This window comes from Artemia franciscana, chromosome 14 (assembly GCF_032884065.1).
Source record: "Artemia franciscana chromosome 14, ASM3288406v1, whole genome shotgun sequence".
Taxonomy (NCBI): domain Eukaryota; kingdom Metazoa; phylum Arthropoda; class Branchiopoda; order Anostraca; family Artemiidae; genus Artemia; species Artemia franciscana.
In genome coordinates, this window is record NC_088876.1 from 16,562,631 (window position 1) to 16,580,866 (window position 18,236).

Genomic DNA, 18,236 nt, shown 5'->3' on the forward strand with positions numbered 1-18,236 from the left:
TCCTCTGAAGGACATAATGGAGACTGTTGCTCCGCAACTGTGTCCCGTAGGGCACAGTTGCACGTGTTGCTCCGCAACTGTACCCTAAGGAACAGGGCACAGTTGCTGCAACACTTCCCGTTGCACAGGCAACGGAGGTCTAGTTTCTCTTCGTTTTGGGTTTCATTTATGCTTCAATAGCAAAATATTTTTATTCGTTTAGTATGGCATGGCAGAAAAATATATTAAAAAACAAACTTGGACAAAATCGAAGTGTTCCTGCCGTGTGTAAAATAGGTTATATAAGATTCGGAATTCTGAAGGAACATTTATTATGAATAAAAGATGGGAACCTAAAACAGACAGAATTTCACTGCATAACATATTCAAACGTAAAAAAACAAATTGTCCTTAATGAGCTTGGTTTAGTAACCTCCCCTCTCTCTCACTCAACAGTGTCAAATGACGTGAGCCATTTTTGCTATGCTAAAAACTAAATAGATTGTTTTAATTGAGAGTTTTGTTTGGCCAAATGATTTTATATACTTCAGCACATTCGTCAGAGAGCCATAAGGCTTCAACCTATAATTTATTTATTTTTTCCCCGGAGCCACTTCGTATGGAAGGGGTGGTTGGGAAAACTTCGGACGGGGATCTATGAATTGGAAATTGAAAGTTCTTGTGCCCTTTTCATGAGTCAAAAGTGATCGAAATGCTACTAGCCCTCCTCCTATGCTCTCCCCCAAAAGAGATCTGATCAAAATTTTGAGATAGAGATTTTGTCCAAAATAGACTAAAGGTCAAATTACTGTGCCTCTGGGATAATATAACCTCCACAGCCCCTGGGGAAAAGACAATAAGTTTCGCAAATAACCCATTGTTTACATATAAGGTTTATTGTTGGGAAAAGGGGACATGTTTGACCGTTGGTTTTCAAAAGGGCATAGGGTAATCAGGTAAAAATTTTCAGAGATGCTGAGAGGATGTCGAACAAAAGCTGGTTGTTAAAAACCCAATCAGTAATATCCAAGAAACTGCTTAGGGTGATAAATTAAAGCTTTCAAGGAATGTTAAGGGGAATGTTGAAAGGTGATCAGAGGGCAACCAGCCCTCTTACCGTCAAAACTTACAGTCAAAACTTATCGAAATTTTGCAAAACGCATTTTGTTCAAAATAGTTAAAAGGTCTAATAACTATGCCTTCAGGGATGCCATGTCCACCACAGCCCCTGGGGCGATTGCAAATTATACAATTTGCCTGTTGTTTGCATACAAGACTTATCATTGGGGAAGAGGGGAATGTTTGATCATGGGGGTGTTTGAAATGGCTAAAGTATTGAAGTGGTACGTCGGAAATGTTTATGGGTATGTAGAGCTAAATCAACAGATAATATCTGCATCCAGGTTATGAAAAGGGCTTATCTGTAATGTCATAAGAACGGCTAAGGGCATTAATTTGAAACTTTCTGGGTTACTACTTCTATTGTAAATGCCGCCACTCGCGACCGTGACTCCTTGGTGGGGTTCCTTTGCTAGGTGCGGTGTAGATAAAAAATACAGTCTGGATACACATAATGTCTTCTGATTGAGTTTTAAAATCCCTCTCAACATTTCTTGGAAGTGCAAACTTAATATCCTTGCCTTTTTTTACGTATTGCACACACGCCCTTCTGGCAACCTGGGTACAAATTGTGTCTTTTGATTTATTTCAATACCCCTTTCAATATTCCCTGAAATTTTCAACCTGATAACCTTAACTGTCCCTGAGATGTTGCACACACCATTTGAAGAAGCTGGATGCATATGTTGTCTTTTGATTTAGTTCAATATCCCAGTCGACATTTCCTAAAAATTTTTGACTTAATAGCCTTAGCTATTTCAGAGATATTACAGATGATCCCTTTTGACAACCTGGATTCACTTAAACATTTCACTTAAACATTTTTGATTCAGTTCAATAGTTTTGGTTGTATTCAAAAGGTAGTAGAAGTGCTAGCATTAGCAGTCAAAGTCGCAAACAGTAAAAGTTACAGTCGCAAGCTGTCGCATTTGCTGTCACAAGTAGTCATAGTCACAGTCAAAAGCAGTTATCAGTATTCTCAGTCGCAGATAGCCGCGGTAGCAGTCGCACATAGTCACAGTCACACAGAAGTTGTCACAGTAGCAGGTATTCGCAGTCACAAGTTGTCTGTCCCAAGAAAAAATTGCAAGTAGTCACGTTCGCTAATTGTAGCAGTCGTAAGTAGTCACAGTCGCAAGTAGCCGTGGTCGCGAGTAGTCGAAGTCACTACCGCAAGTATTCTTAGTCCCAGGCGGCAGTTACAGGTAATCGCAGTCACTAGTAGTCGAAATCGCAAGTATTCAAAATCGAAAGTAGTTGCAGTCGCAAATGCAAATAGTCGCAGTCACAGTCAAGTTAGTCGCAGCAAACGTCACAAGTAGTCGCCGTCCCAGTAGCACGTAGTCGTAGTCGAAGTCAGATTGCACATACTCACTAGTAGTAATACTCGCAGTCTCAAATAGTCGCAATCGCAAGTTATCATAGTAGCAGTAGTAATGGCAAGTTTCAAGTTAATACCCTTCGCCATTCCTAAGATATTGCAGATAAGCTCTTTTGATAAACCTAATATGCATAGTGTCTTTTGATTTAGTTCAATATCCCCTTATGCATTCTCAGAAACTTCACCTTAATAGCCTCAGCATTTTTGAACACACCCAGTATAAAAAAATTCCCCTTTCCCAATATTGCCAATATTGCCCTTTCCCATAGGCCCTGTACGTAAGGAACGGGCTAATTGCAAAATTTACAACCCTTGTCCTCAAGGGTATGAGGGAAAGGCATCCACAGAGGCACTGTTATAAGACCGTTGGATTATTTTGAACAAAGCGGCAATTTCAAAATTTTGAACAGCGTACTAAAAAGGACGAGGAGGGGGGCTTTGCCCTCTGAGCACTTTCCAAGACCCCCCTCAACATGTCATGAAAGTTAGTACCTACAGCCGTTTCTGAAAAATAGCTGATAGAACCTTTTGACAATCAGGAGGGACCGAGTGTTTTGATTTTACAAAATTATTCGTAGTTCTAGTCGTACTTGCAGATGCAAGGAGTCGCAGTCACGAGTTGCGGCATTTACAATAGTAGTAGTAACTCAGAAAGTTTCAAGTTAATGCCCTTAGCCGTACTTATGACATTGCAGATAAGCCTTTTTGATAACCTGGATGCACATATTATCTGTTGATTTAGCCCTACATATCCATAAACATTTCCGACGTTTCACTTTTATATTCTAGCCTTTTCAAACACCCCCAGGATCAAACATTCCCCTCTTCCCCAATGATAAGTCATGTATTCAAACAACGGGCAAATTGTATAATTTGCAATCCTTGCCCCAGGGTCTGTGGTGGGCATGGCATCCCCGAAGGCATAGTTATTTGGCCTTTTGACTGTTTTGAACAAAATGAGTTTTTGCAAAATTTTGATAAGCTTTGAGAGTAGGAGTATCCAAAAACGGTAAGAGGGCTTGTTGCCCTCTGATTACCTTTGAGCATTCCCCTTAACATTCCTTTAAAGCTTTAATTTATCACCCTCAGCAGTTTCTTGGATATTACTGAAGGGGTTTTTAACAACCAGCTTTTCTTCGACATCCCCTAAGCATCTCGAAAAGTTTTAAAGTCTCGAAAAGGTAAAACGAAAAGTTTTACATGAGTACCCTATGCCTTTTTGGAAACCAATGATCAAATATGCCTCCTTTTCCCAACAATAAACCTTATATGTAAACAATGGGTTATTTGTGAATGTCTTTTAGTTAAAGTTAATGTCTTTTTCCCAGGGGCTGTGGAGGTTATAGTATCCCGGAGGCACAGTAATTTGACCTTTAGTCTATTTTGAACAAAATCTCTATCTCAAGCATGCATGAGAGGAGGGCTCGTAGCATTTCGATCACTTTTGACTCATGAAAAGGGCACTAGAACTTTCAGTTTCTAATTTATAGACCCCCGTCCGAAGTTTTCCCAACCACCCCTTCCATACGAAGTTGTTCTGGGGAAAAAACAAGTAGATTATCGGTCGAAGTCTAATGGCTCTCTGATCAATTTGCTAAAGTATATAAAACCATTCGGCCAAACAAAACTCTCAATTAAAACAATCTATAGTTTTCAGTATAGCTGCTTCTAGTTTCTGAATTTCTAGTCGGTTTTAAATTGACTAAGTTTTGTATATGTTGATAATATGAAATCCAAGTCCTGTGCGTTTGATTCGTTATGTTGATGATTTTTATACTCGCCTTTAGGTCTAAATAATCTAGGCAACCTAGAATCCCAAGCAATAATTTTTGTCATTCCTATGCTTGTCCGGCCTGTTTGATTTTGAAAATGCTCACAGGAAAATCCAAATAATAACACTAATAGTATTAAATATGCGGAAATCAAAACTATTTTCAATTCATGAGATTAACTTCCCACAGCTATATATACTTAAGAAGGTATACCACCATACCACTAAAAATTATAAAATTAAACAGGTTAACAATGTTTATATGGTTATGATTTCAACGACGCGTAACAATGCTACGTCTCTATTAAAACTTTTCTGCGGACCACCTGTCTTGAAATAAGTAAGTTGAATTGCTAGTTGGTCCTGCTCTTGAAGCTGCACACGTCAAGTGTTTCTTAGAGGTCAATTCTTAGGCGTCTTGACGGGTCTGATTATATTTTTGACTTCAAATTTTGGCTCTTTCTCCCTAGGGCTTCTTGGGGGACATCTTGGGACTGTATGAACTCTGGTCAACTTGTCACTTAAAATAACTGCCTTCAATGATCCACTCGATATAAAGAGTCGGGGATGAAATGGAAGACGCGTCACTCATTACTAAGTCTACACTAACATAGGCTTGATTAATGATTTTAAATACCATTACATACCAACATTGACGGAAGTTTTCTATCATTTTTTAAATATATACTTATTCGTCCGATCATCATTGGAAAATGTTCAATTTTCCGCTTCCTGATTGCGATTGATCGTCCATTCACTAATCATTTACGTGCTTTAGGAAACCAAATGGACGAAGTATTTTCAGTTTTTGGAAGTATTTTACGGAGCTCATCTAATGAAACAAGAATTAGATGTATCAATGTCCTTACAAAATTATTTGATTTAAAGGTAAGAATAGCTTGTGTGAATGTAATTATGACTGAGTCACTTCTGACCCGTGGTTTGCTTTATTAAGGGACATAAGAAAAAAAAAAAAAAAAAAAAAAAAAAAAAACAGATATTGAGATCCTCGAAAAAAGGAGGTTGGGCCTTACATTTATTCTTTGCGCAAAAAGCCAGGTAAGACCTTAGTATTTCCGAATCTTTGCTAATTTAACCCCTAATTCCCCCCCCCCCCCCAAGCCCCTTCATTGTAGAATGGAAATATGACAGAAAGCTCCCTTTATGGATTTTATTTTGGAATGTAATATTGTCTTTACCCGATTATTATTTAATAACCAGTTGCTTCTTTGTTTAATTGTCTTAAAGTTCGTTTATCTCATGTTTATATGTTTTTCTCATGTCTGTATTTTTGATTTTCCTTTTTGTTTTGTTTTTGATTTTTTTTTTTTTCTAAATGGGGTGGGTGGTGGGTTAAACAAAAAACAACAGGCAAATTATGTAACAATAACTTGAAACGGGACGTTATTACAGGGAAAGGGGAATTCTCAAAAACGCAAAAGACGGAAATAATGCGAACTAAATAAAAAAAAATCATGGGATTTTAGTGGAGAAGGGATGGGAGAGATTCCCTATAACGCAAAAAAATAGGCAAACACAGTATGCAAAGTAGAAAAAAATTTGAAGAAAACCATGTGATTTTTTGGTGGGAAGGGGGGCCTGTGGTTCTGAAGTTGCTCTTCCTGCCTGCATGCTTACTTGTGATTACCGTCTAAAAGTAGTAATGAAAAAACTACTATTTTGCAAGAAACTTTGCTTCAAAATTACACGGCCTGTTTTCCTGAGACGTCAGATCGACCATAAATTACACAAAAAGAAATTATGAAAATGGTAATGGAAAAAAATGGATTTTCTGTCATTCTGTCTGTTACAACAGCTGTGTTACAGCTGTGTTTGAAAAAGAATATCTTTCATGAAATAGAAAATTCAATATATGCCAAATATGTAAAGTAATGCTTACATAAAGGACAGTTATTGCCTAAGAACCATCCCGAAGTTACCGAATTGCAGGAAAAAGAACGACGAAAGTTAATAACAGTCTAATACAATGCCTTTTACAGTTGAAAATTTTATCTTGGTTAAGCACATCAGTCGTGGATGAAAACCCACTAATATTTTCACAACTTTTGCTCTCTTTTTGGTCGAATAAATGAGCATAACTAATGTAACCGTCTATTACATGTAAAGTTTAGGAATCTAAAATAAATTACTGAGAAACTTCCTTTGACACATTAAAACAGTATCTAGAAATGAGTATTACCTCATTCTAAAAAATCAATTTTAAAGATGGTAAATGAAATGAATAATCAAATATAATACTTTTTTGTGTTATGTTTGAGAATGTGCAAATTCGGCTATTAAAATGATACTTCTTGATATTATTGGGTAAACCTAAGGGTGTTTGGCGCAAAGTTAACTAAGTCTTGATTTGCTGTTTCGTTTATGCTACTGATAAAAATTGTTATATACTGCTAAAAAAGTTCATGATCTACCAAATTCATGAACTGTCACTATTCCATTATGAAGTTAATATCTTTACTTAACAGAGCTCTAAATCGAAATATATAAATATATATATATATATATATATATATATATATATATATATATATATATATATATTTATATATATTTATATATATTTATATATATATATATGTATATATTATATATATATATATATATATATATATATATATATATATATATATATATATATATATATATATATATATATATATATATATATATATATATATATATATATATATATATATATATATATATATATATATATATATATTGAATTCGTATCCCCAGATCTCAAAATCGCTTTTGAAATTCCTTTTTTCGAACCCTGATAGCAGCTGAAAAAATGCATAAGCAACACAGTCTCGTGCTAGCTTTTAAACTGTTTTTTTGAAGACTGAATAACTAGTATTTTGGATTTAATTAATTATTCTGCAAGGGTCAGCAGGTAAAAGTAGTTGCGTAACTTAGTTTTTATCTTTTGTAAGTTTAGCTTATTATGATACTTGTGAAGGGTGCTTTGTGCGAAAGAATCTGCCTGACGGATTATTAACGCTTCGAGTGTTTTTAGGTGCGAAAACACAATAACTAATTTTGGATTTTACGAGGGTCAGCAGGTGAAATTTTTTGTGCAATTGACTTTTTTTTTGAAAATGAAATCGACTATATTACCTGCTAAGGGTGCATTGTATGAAAGAACTCTTCTGACAAATTATTAATGCTTTGCGAATTTCGGACTTGTGAAGGATTTATATCATTAGTAGTATTGACCCATTAACTGCATTTGTTTTAGCCATCCATAAATCTTTTTTTTCTACTAAGATAACCTCGGTTTTACTCTTATATTGATTTTTTTTTTGCTGTTCTAAAAACGTCGTTTTTTCTGAAAAAGCGCTTTATAACACTGCTTGAACAGCGCTTACATTGCCAGGAAGAATTTCAACCAGAGATGAATTTCAATCAGCCAGACAGAATCTCAACCGCAACGAAAAAGGAAAGGATACTTTTGGATGCATCAAAAACAAAAATTATACAACCAAAGACAATCCATTCCATGAAGTCCATAAATTTAAAGAATGGAAGCGCTGGCTGGTAGTTCCTTTTTGCATGGTTTTCAATTTTAAAACTTGGCGCTCAAAAGTAAAACTAAAATAGTGAAATAGAGTATGATGCTTAGTTCGTTATTATAAAGAACGACGATCTAAGAACGACATTTCAAAGAACGGCTTATAAGCGCAAAGTAAAACCGAGGTTTTACAAACGAACGGTTTATTACTAAGCCGGGGATTGGATTTAGATAGAACGGCGAAAATGAACGCAGCAATTGACTGCATCTCAAACATGTGAATACAACAAAACCTATGATTTGGTCTTTTATCTCAAACCTTAAAAAGCGGAACACCTCTAGCAATCTTTATAAAATCGAGAAAAATACAACATTTTTGACACATATTGAATAAAATCAAAACATGGTCACATATTTCCAAAAAAACATACAATGCGGCTGCACTGCATTTTGGAAAAATTGCTAAAAAGTAAAAACTAGAAAGATATTTGGATCAATAATGCAGCCGCGTGGTATCTTTCGTCGTGATATTTTAGTTTTTTTTTAGTTTTTAATTTTAATTTGTCTTTTAAATCTTAATTTAAGCTTCCTTTAATGTGGTAGCCCTTCCGCCTTTTATTTACCCTCCGCTTCTGCTTCGAAATTTTAAAAGCGATAATTTTTCATCAATTCGCGTTTGTTATTTTAAATATTGTTAAGTTTTACTTCGTTTTTCAGTCTGTTTCATAAACACATAACTATTCTAGAGATTCATGATTAATCAGCCGTTAGAAATAGCTAAGATAAAAATGATTAACTTTGTCGTAAATCTTAATTTTTTCAATTAATAATTATTTCCATGAAATAACAACCACTTGATATTATACTTACTTTCTGATACCTGTATTTGGTGCAAATGTGTTGTTTTTGTTCTTTTCCGTAAATTTTTGTTTTCTCTGGCTTGTTGGAGTGTTTTTGCAACTTTTTGCTGTTACTCTTCGATTTTGCTAACGTCTATGCCCTGAAAGCTTTGATTTGTGTGAGCAAATCGCAAATTAAGTTGATATTACCTTAGAATATTAAGTTAACGTTGCTGACGTTTGTCATAACATCTGCAAACACAGCTAACCCACAGAGCCATTCAGGCTTCCGATTGTTTCTCAGGGTGTTTTTTCTTTGCAAAGAATTGATGAACTTCGTTTCTAAGCTTAAAAGAATGCATTATCACTTTTCAGCCGCTGATCCGTTGAAATTTAGTCTAATACGGCAAGTCATTATGCTCAAATTCAATTTGTTTGAGAAACACTTCAATTGGTGATGATCGTGTAAAACAATATACGATAGAAATAACCGGCTTCAAAACACGGTTCATAATAACATGTTTTACACTTAATTATTTTTGACGGGTAATGCAGTGCCAAAACTTGGCAATGATGCTCTTGAATATTCAAAAATTGTGTGTTTGCCCTCCGTACTGATGTTTGAACGAGAAAATGTTTCTTTATTCTGCTTTATTCTTTTTTTTGGACTATAACTCAAAAAAGAGAAAAGATGACAAAAGATCTATGGATGCTGTAAAATTTAACCTTATTACAAACTAGCTGGAGAGTTTCCCAGTTCATTTATTTTTTGGTTATTTTCTAGGGTCAAGTTGAGTCAAACGATTTTCTCCAATTAATGGAATCTTGGTTTATGAAGCTGGAAAGAAAGCCTTTTGAAACTATTGTCAATATTTGTAAGCAGCCCTTTGAAGAGCTTCGTCAACCAGCTTTAAAACTTCTCAGTGTCCTAATAGAGCAACCTTGGTGTCAACATCTCGCGAACTCGCAGCCTGGTGCGTATCTAACCTTACGACTTCTCTGCTTTCATTCTAATTTTTTGGTGATTTTTTTTTGTCATAACGTTTGAAACACTGTTTGTCCTAACGATTGTATAATTACCAACTACATTTATGATTATTATGTATTGTAGAATACACTCTCCTTGTGTAACGTTACCCTGTAATGAAAGTAAAGGCAGCAACCTGATTCTTATCCTCAGCAAGTGGAATGTCATCCTCAAAAAATCAAAAGCATGCACCTTGCGACCATTACCATACTGAACCAATGACACTCCTGACGAATCAAAGCATAAATTTTACAAAAAACTGAACTCCATAGCTAATGACATGCTGTGAAATGACAAAGCATGTTTTCTAGGAGACTTTCACGCGAAAGTAGGGAATGATCGATTGTTTGCTCCTTAGGTTCTTGGTGAGCACGGCCTAGGTCATCGAAAAGAAAAGGAGAATTACTGTTCGACTGAGTACTCTTAAGTGGCCTTGTAATAGAAGGCACCCTCTTTCCAAATCGCAAAGTGTACAAACCTTCCTTGACATCTCCTGACGGTCACGTCCAAATTCAGATTGATCATTCTTTAGAAAGTAAAGAGTGGACAACAAGCCCGCTTCATATAATGGGGTATGAAGGAGCTGAAGTGGGCTCAGACTACAATCAAATCGTATCAAAAGTTTGTCTTAAACTGAAAAGAATGAAAATACCTAAAAGGTTCCCTCAAACCCAGTCTTCGACTCGGGGAAGTTTTGGGTCAGAGAACTCCTTGGCTTAAACCTACAGATACAAAATAGATTTTAAGCCCTATCTTTATCAGATAATCTTGACAATGAAAAACCTGGGCAAGTACAAAGCTGTGTCTCCGCGATGCCGCAACAGCTAACATTAGATAAAGCAAGAGCCTAAAGGACCAGTGGCTATATGACCCAACATGGGATCACATAGAGAAGAGGGAAAAGTTAAAGCATCATTTATCTAAATGCAAGTCCCTTATTGCCAGATGCGCAAAAGCAGAGAATAGAGAGCTGCAGATAAAGCGGGAAAGAAGAGCGCCAGTAAAGACGAGAGAAACGGGTTTGAGCGGAAGCAGCAAAGAGAGACTACACAGGAGCTGCCTTCAAATTCAGCAATGAGACTGTTGGCAAGGTATCCTTTATTCAACATGGGCCGAAAAAGACCCCTCGCGCATCCTTGTAACTGAACAGTCTGCGGTGAATGAAGTATGGGCCAGCCACTTTGAAGAGCTGTTGAATAGAACTCCCCAAGACAACTGACAAGAGATTCTAGCAACACCATTATTTGCTTTAACGATTAATACGGATCTTTCGTCAGCCTTCGAAATTGCAACAACAGCATAGAAGCTTAAAAGTGGGAAGTCGCCTGGCGAAAACCAAATGTCCACGGAAATGATAACTGATGAATGATAATTGACATTGATGAATGATAAGCCCTAAATAAAAGTTACAGTTCTGGTATACCTTAAGTTCTGGACAGCATTGTTTGGAGTTATCTGGACAAAAGCCAAATTAATGGACCCAGAAAATTATTATTACACATTATATTGCAAAGGATCAGCTCGCAACTCGACAGACACCTTTGCATGTCTTCAGAACGTGGCTTCAGAACCAACCGTTCATATGTGGACTTAGTATTCACGACTGTCGTCAAGCAGTGAGGAGAAAGCAGTGAGCGGTAATCGTCATTGACAACATACTACGAAACACCAGCATAGACAGCACTTAGTGGAATTCAAAAGTGTTATAATCTTTGCCGACGACGGTCTCATCCTGGAGTCATGCAACCAAACGACTTTAAGAACTCTTAGACCAGTTCATAGAGAAATGAAGCCAAATGAATCTGAGAATTTAATATGAGAAAAAAAAATGCATTGCAACCACAGACTCGCCCTTGAACATCAAAGCTGGAGAGCAGCATATAGAGCAAATTGTCCATTTTAAATACCGGGAAGCATTACTGACAAAACAGGATGGAATATAAAAGAACTATTCACAAGAATTGGTCAAGCTAATTGGTCTTGGCGGTCTGAAAGCCTCTCTCTACGGCTGAGACTACAACTTTTCAATAGTAATTTTACACCAATTCTCCTTTATAGAACAATAAAATGGCACCTGAACTGGAAATTGGGTGAAGAGTACTCGCTTTCGAAAATTTCAGGAGATACTCAGGCTACCCATTGCAGTGCTACACCGGCAACCAAGAGGATCGCGCTACAGAGGCAGACCCAGAAACTGCCTTTGACAAACATATCAGGTCGATCTGCTCTGCACACGTAAATCCAACCTCAGTAGGAGGATATTCCTGCAGCAGCAAATCATTTGTATAATTAGTGGCTCCTTAGTGTTTCTAATGGCTCAGATTGATCTATGCCTTCTTTTTTTTTCACTCCACTTGTGTTTATTTTGAGCATACACCGAAGAGAAACTATTGTTTTTCAGTATCGTATCATGGACCTTCTGTTTTTTTCTTTTTTCTTTCTTGTTTGTGTTGCGTTTTTCATCTCTGTATCATTTTCTTGTATGTTTTAGCCTTTTGTCTCACTGCTCTTTTTTCCGTTGATAAAGCCTTCTGGAAGTAAAGCTGGGATGTTTGGGCTTTCATTACCATAACACTAATCTTGTGATAGCTATATATAATTCAAAAGAATCTGATTTTTACGGTGATTCCAAATATGTAAGCCTCATTGGGTTAACGGTATAAAGAAATTTGCATAGTTTAGAGATCAGGAAAACACCAAAACGAGAATAGTCTTAATGGAGAAGCTTCACATACTCCTTATTATGTGTTGCCTCCCCATGTAGTCATGAATATATAAAGGGTTGTTGGTAGTCGGCTCTGATTACTTGTACGGGGTGTCGGCTCACGTTGATATATTACAAGTAGGAGAAAGCCGTCTGTTCTTTTTTGTTTTGGTTTTTAGCTTAAACTTAGATAAGAGCGAACCACGACAAGCCATTCCGATCGTCGTGCTCACCCGACAAATAATCAGAGCTAAGCATATTTGGTCTATAGATGTGTTCTTACTACGACTTTTGCTTGATGTGGTTGTAGAAAGAAGTTAATCAGGTGATGTAAACCATTTCATTTGTATAGCTTATCCCCATGTTTTGTGATAATGCTTATTTTAGATGATAGTGTCAGGATTATTCTTCCTTTTATCTAATACCTCCCATTAAATCTTCTTTATTTGTCATGTCATCACTCCTTGTTTTCCTCTCTGTTGGTACTTTTTTCTTAGCTTTTAATTTGCTCACGTTTCCTGTAGAACCTCTTTAATTATCGGCTCATTTTCGTTAATGTCTTAGCACATTTTTCGCTACTATAAACGTTGCCTTCTGGAGCAACCTCTGCTAAGTTTGCTAAATCCCTTAAATTTGCAATGCAAACAATAATTTAACCCCTTCCTTTAAATATTTTTCCTTGGCTTAAGTAATGTCATCAATCCTTAAATTCCCTGTTGTCTTTCCTTTTTCCTTATTCTTTGATTCGGTATCGCCTGCAGTAAATCCTCTGTTTATTTGTTGATTCTGGATAGTGTCTCCTATAGATCTCCTTGGTTTTCAAGATGGCAAGCTGTAAACCTCCAGTTAAGGGCGTTAGACCATGGGAAATTGATTGGTTATCTCAGAATTTAAAATCTCCAGGATTGTGGCCCTATTTCGGCCATTTCTGTGTCAAGATCATTTTCTTTACGTCAAAAATTATCCACATGATTTATTTTGGTTTAAACTAACCTTCGCCTAATATTCTGCGACAACGTGTTTACCACTATCACCGCTGAAAAAAGAATTACGAAAAAAAAAAAAAAATAACAAAAAGATAAATCAGTGCTACCAGTGCTGCAATGTGTCTGTATTTGCTATTAAACATAGGAGCTGTAAACCTCCACTCAAGTGTTCTAGACAGTAATGATTTCATTAATGTACTTATTATGTTAATCGAAAATGACTTTTGAGTGTGTTTAAGCTCTTTTTCGAAATTCTAAACGATTTCCTCTCCTGATTACAACATTATTGTTCAGTCGAATCCAAACGAAAATTATTATTTTCAAAATAGTGTTACATGAGAAATATTTGTCACTAGAAAGACTCTTTAAATAAATGGTCGTAATTTTAGGTATTAGGGGCTATAGTTTGCTCTTTACTAGGTTGCTGCATCTATGACAAATAACCATGAAAACCTTCAAAGAAGCTGAACGTATGCTTTCGAGTTAAAAAAAAGTAGAAAGTTTTGAGAGTTGCATTATTTTTTAGTTAAATATTTCTGGTGAAAGCTAAGATTATTGGAGCTAAGATTTTTACGTATTCATGGTTACGGAATATATTTATGATAAAGATAGGAAAAATAATAACTATGGGTAACATTGAATCTGTTTAAGCAGTTTCTGGTTCGCTTTAATGTTACTTAATATAGGTAAATTTTTCTTGTCGTGTCTACTGTATTACTAATACCTTGATGACATTTCGCTAGTCTTGACTGATTATCATCCTTTTTTTTATGAAACAGTTAAAGTTTGTTCTTAAATTTTAAAATGTCGCTTTGGAGTTTTGGAAAGCTGCTCCAATGCCCGTATAATTTGGTTTTATTTCCTTCAAATTACTGTCCATCTTCACCAATGAACTTGCTTTGATATTAAATCCATGTCTGGAAGTATTTCCAGAAGGCTTCTTCTGGGAGGAGATTCAGTTACTCTATTGTGGTCCTAGAATTGTCAGGAATAGTGGCTCAGCAGTATCCTTTATGCACAGTTTTAATCTTTGGAAAGAGTTAGAAGTCGCATGGTACTAAATACTGTAGGGTAAATATGTACAGATAGGAGCATGGTCTCCAGTTCAAAATGTCGGGCAATTGGTTTTCCTTTTGTTTATGAATGAATAGTCTCAGAAGAATTTGAAAATTTTCGCTGGAACTGGCATACACGAACCCCTGCTACGTTCTCGGCTAAGCTCTTAAATGGTTCTGAAAGCGTTTTGTACGAAACGTGTTTGCTACTTTTTTTTACATCTTCTTCTGTTCTTGAAGTTAGAATTTTCCCAAAAGTTCCTTTCTTCTGCCAACTCATTTCTGGTTTTAAATCGAAATATTTTGTAAACAGTCTCCAAACTACAGCATTTTAGCTATACCTTAATTTCAACTTTACGTCAGTCTATTTGGAACTATTTTCGTTATTTGGAAAATAACTTAATTTTCACGCTTTCTTTGAAATCTTTGTTGCTCGACCATAGGTGGAACTAAAGCAAAATCTTGGGGGGAGGGGGCAATGTGACAAGGTGCCAATAATTGACCAAATTGAAGAATTATTTTAAAAAAGAGTGAAAAACAGAAATAACAAAGAATGAGAATGCCAGAACAGATCTTGGGGTAGGGCAGTTTCCCCCCTTGGATCCTTGGATTTTGATTGCAGCTCTTGTATATGATTTAATGTTGGCTATTCCGTTTTATCAAACAGATCGCGTTAACGAACTTTAAAAGTAAGGAGTGATTCGTCTCTGTAGTGACCGAAACTTTTAAGATCAGAATTTTGATAACAATTGATACATCAAAATAATTGGCTTTTTATGCTGATTCGAAATATACGAAGTTCATTAAGTTTAATCTTAGCCATCAAAAACTACGAGCCTGCGAAAATTTACCTGCTTTTCAAAAAAAAGGGGAAATACTCTTAAAAAGTCAAGCCATATTTGTGAAAATATTACCACCAGATTTAGCTTATCAGAGAATCCTACTGTACAAGTCTCAAGCTCCTATATACAAAAGTATGAAATTTGCCTTTTTCTGCGAGAAGAAAAAGCGCTGATGCGTCTTTGTGTATTTCTTTGTTGTTGTTTTTTTTTTTTACCCCAGGGGGATTGTATGGAACAAGTGATCCGAAAAGATTAAAATAGGGCTCACTTGATCGAATATCAAAGTAGTAGTGCCCTTTTTAGTAACCAAAAACATTGGAGATCAACTACCCCCCCTCCCACACCCTTGTTTCCCCCAAAGTCCAAAATTTTGGGACAACCATTCAGCGTAGCTAAATGGTCTGCTAAATATGCCCTTAGGAATGATATAACCCCCTATAGTCCCTGGGTAAAGGGCTGAAAAATTACGCAATTTGGCCATTGTTAGTACACGGTGTTTGATATTTTGGAAAATATACAGAAATTTTCGGGGGGATTTTTCACGGGAAGAAATTTCCGTTGTGAGGAAAGTTTTTGGGGGTATCCAGGGTAAATTTTACACGGGAGGGAGGAAAGGGAATTTCCTGGCATAATCAGAAAAACGGTCAGTAATTAAATAAAAAAAGATTTTTTTTCAACTGAAAGTAAGTAGCAAAATTAAAATTTAAAACGAACAGATATTGTTTCGTATATTTAGAAGACTACCCTTCATTAACCCTCGCTCTTTACTCTAAAATTTGAGTTTTTGTCACAATTCTTTAAGAAAGACTGCGCAAATACAACGGTCGTTGAATTTTAATAAAATGTATTTTTAAAGAACTTAATACTTTACCTTAAAGATTAAGAAGTCATCATGCGCCTAACGCATCTTTCAACCATACAGATTGGAATTCCTTGTTTGATTCTGGTTTCTGGTGTAAGATATCCACTTTTTTGTGGAATGTATCTATGAAGCCTGTTTATTAATTGACCAATTTGCATAATCTACTTCCCATGCCCAGTGCCCAAAGTGGAAGGGACTGTCTTTGGATGAAAATCAAACATTTGCTATTTTGATGATAAACTTGTGCATTGGAAGTATATTATGGACATATTATGATTAAGTTATATATTACGGTGCTATGTCTTACATTTGTCATTTTGTCTAGGTCTCCCCGAGTTTTTGATGGATAAAGCAGTTGAACCCAACCAAGAATGTAGGAATACTAAATATGATATCGTTGCTAAGTTATCACGTTCCCCTTCTGCAAAACACATTTTTGGTGAAGGATTATCAAAATTGTTTCAAGAACATTTTCGGGAGGGACCGTACTTTTTTAGAAGCCAGGCTGATGTTGCAATGGAAAGTCGTCAGTGATAATTTCTTCTTCTTTTTCTTATTTTTGTAATAAATAAAATATTCAGTGGTTCGTTTTTTAATATTAATGAAACAGGCGGTAGAATAATTTTGTTTAAATTGCACAAAAAACTGGTTATTATATTTAAACCCCGCACACATGGGCGCTGTTTGATTTTTGTGAGGAGAGCTGAAGAACTGATGAAGGGGGCAGGAATGGTATAATCGATTCAATGAAGTTTTCACCTCCTTTAAACACTTCACTTCTAGGAGGTGTTCTTACGATTGATGCTATGGTAATCTGTTTTCTAAGTAGAACAGGAACAAGAAAATAGTACCTCCCTGATATTCAATATTTGCCTGCAGTCGGCTTAAGAAATCTCTAGCTCCTGACTCAGCTTTGATCTCATGTGGGCTTTTGTTTTAGTCAGTTGTACGTGAAATCTGAATTCTTTCAAGACAATTACAAAGCGATTGAGACGAGCAAAACACTAGATTTGGTTGCCAATTAATCAATTATCTCTTATGATAAAAGAATAAAACTGACTGAATCAGTTTAGAACTCTTTAAAGCTTGGTTTATACAGGGCGAAAATAACTAATCACAGAGAAACTCGTAGAGAGTGGGAGGGAGAGGAGGGACATAATTTAAAGACAGGGAAAAGGTAGGGAGAGGAGGGACAGGATTTAAAGAAAGGGAAAAAATGCCTAAAGCTTATGTAAATGGAATCTAGGAATAATTAATTGATTTCGCAAAACATAGATGTGAATCCCTAGACTGAATCTTGTAGAATATAACACTATCCCCAATTCCTACTATAAATGATCTTATGGAGTAAAAAATACTGTAAAAGATGAATTGATAAAGGAATAAGTTTAAGATTCAAAAAATTCTTGAAAAAGGCTAAACCATTATGATGGGCTGTAAAGTCGTCATAAGTTTATTGGACTGACAAGAAAGTAAATACTTGAATATAAACTTACTCAATGGGCCTCGAATGCTGGATCTTTGATTTGGAGTAAAACCTTTTTATAAATGTAGTTGAATAAGAAAGCTGATTAAAACCTGGCAAAAAAGTAGGACCATCTTACTACATTTGGCAAAAAAATAGTTCCGTGTTACATTTTAGACTGGTAAATTTCAGCTAATTTTTAATATAGTCAATGTAAAAATTAATAAGAAACAGCAGATGAAAGTTCAGCCATCCGTTGAAACAAGCTATATCTTGATTTTCTTAATCAACCTTAGAAAAATGTTTAAATAAATGCACCGACATTAAATGGCAGGTTCAGCCGCACTGAACAAGTTATCTCCATAAACCTGTAAGTGTCTTTGCTTGACCTTGGAAAATACCATATTTTTGGTCTTCTTCAACTATGAAAAAGTATAATAGATCCTTCTTTAGTCCTCTCTTCCTCGTCCAAATTTTTTACAGGAAGAAAAACATAGTAGCAATAAAAGAATAAGGTAGAACAAGAATACTATGTAAGCTTATTAGAACTCGTACCTGCAGTACAAAGGGCAACTATACATTTTCCAGTCTTCATTTCTATCTCAATTATTTACTGTGAATACTGCATCAATTGTAGATCACGATTTTACATGCAGAATTGTTGCACCTTC

General features: G+C 35.8%; 1 protein-coding gene across 1 annotated transcript in view; it reads left to right on the forward strand.

Moving 5' to 3' along the window:
- Positions 1 to 16,686, forward strand: part of LOC136035396 (26S proteasome non-ATPase regulatory subunit 5-like) — a 45,740-nt gene extending 29,054 nt beyond the window's left edge. The window contains exons 6-8 of the mRNA XM_065717177.1: positions 5,029 to 5,138; positions 9,409 to 9,598; positions 16,426 to 16,686. Coding sequence (XP_065573249.1) covers positions 5,029 to 5,138; positions 9,409 to 9,598; positions 16,426 to 16,634 — 509 coding nt within the window. The 3' untranslated portion in view covers positions 16,635 to 16,686. The remainder of the gene's footprint in view (positions 1 to 5,028; positions 5,139 to 9,408; positions 9,599 to 16,425) is intronic.
- Positions 16,687 to 18,236: the final 1,550 nt, after the last annotated feature.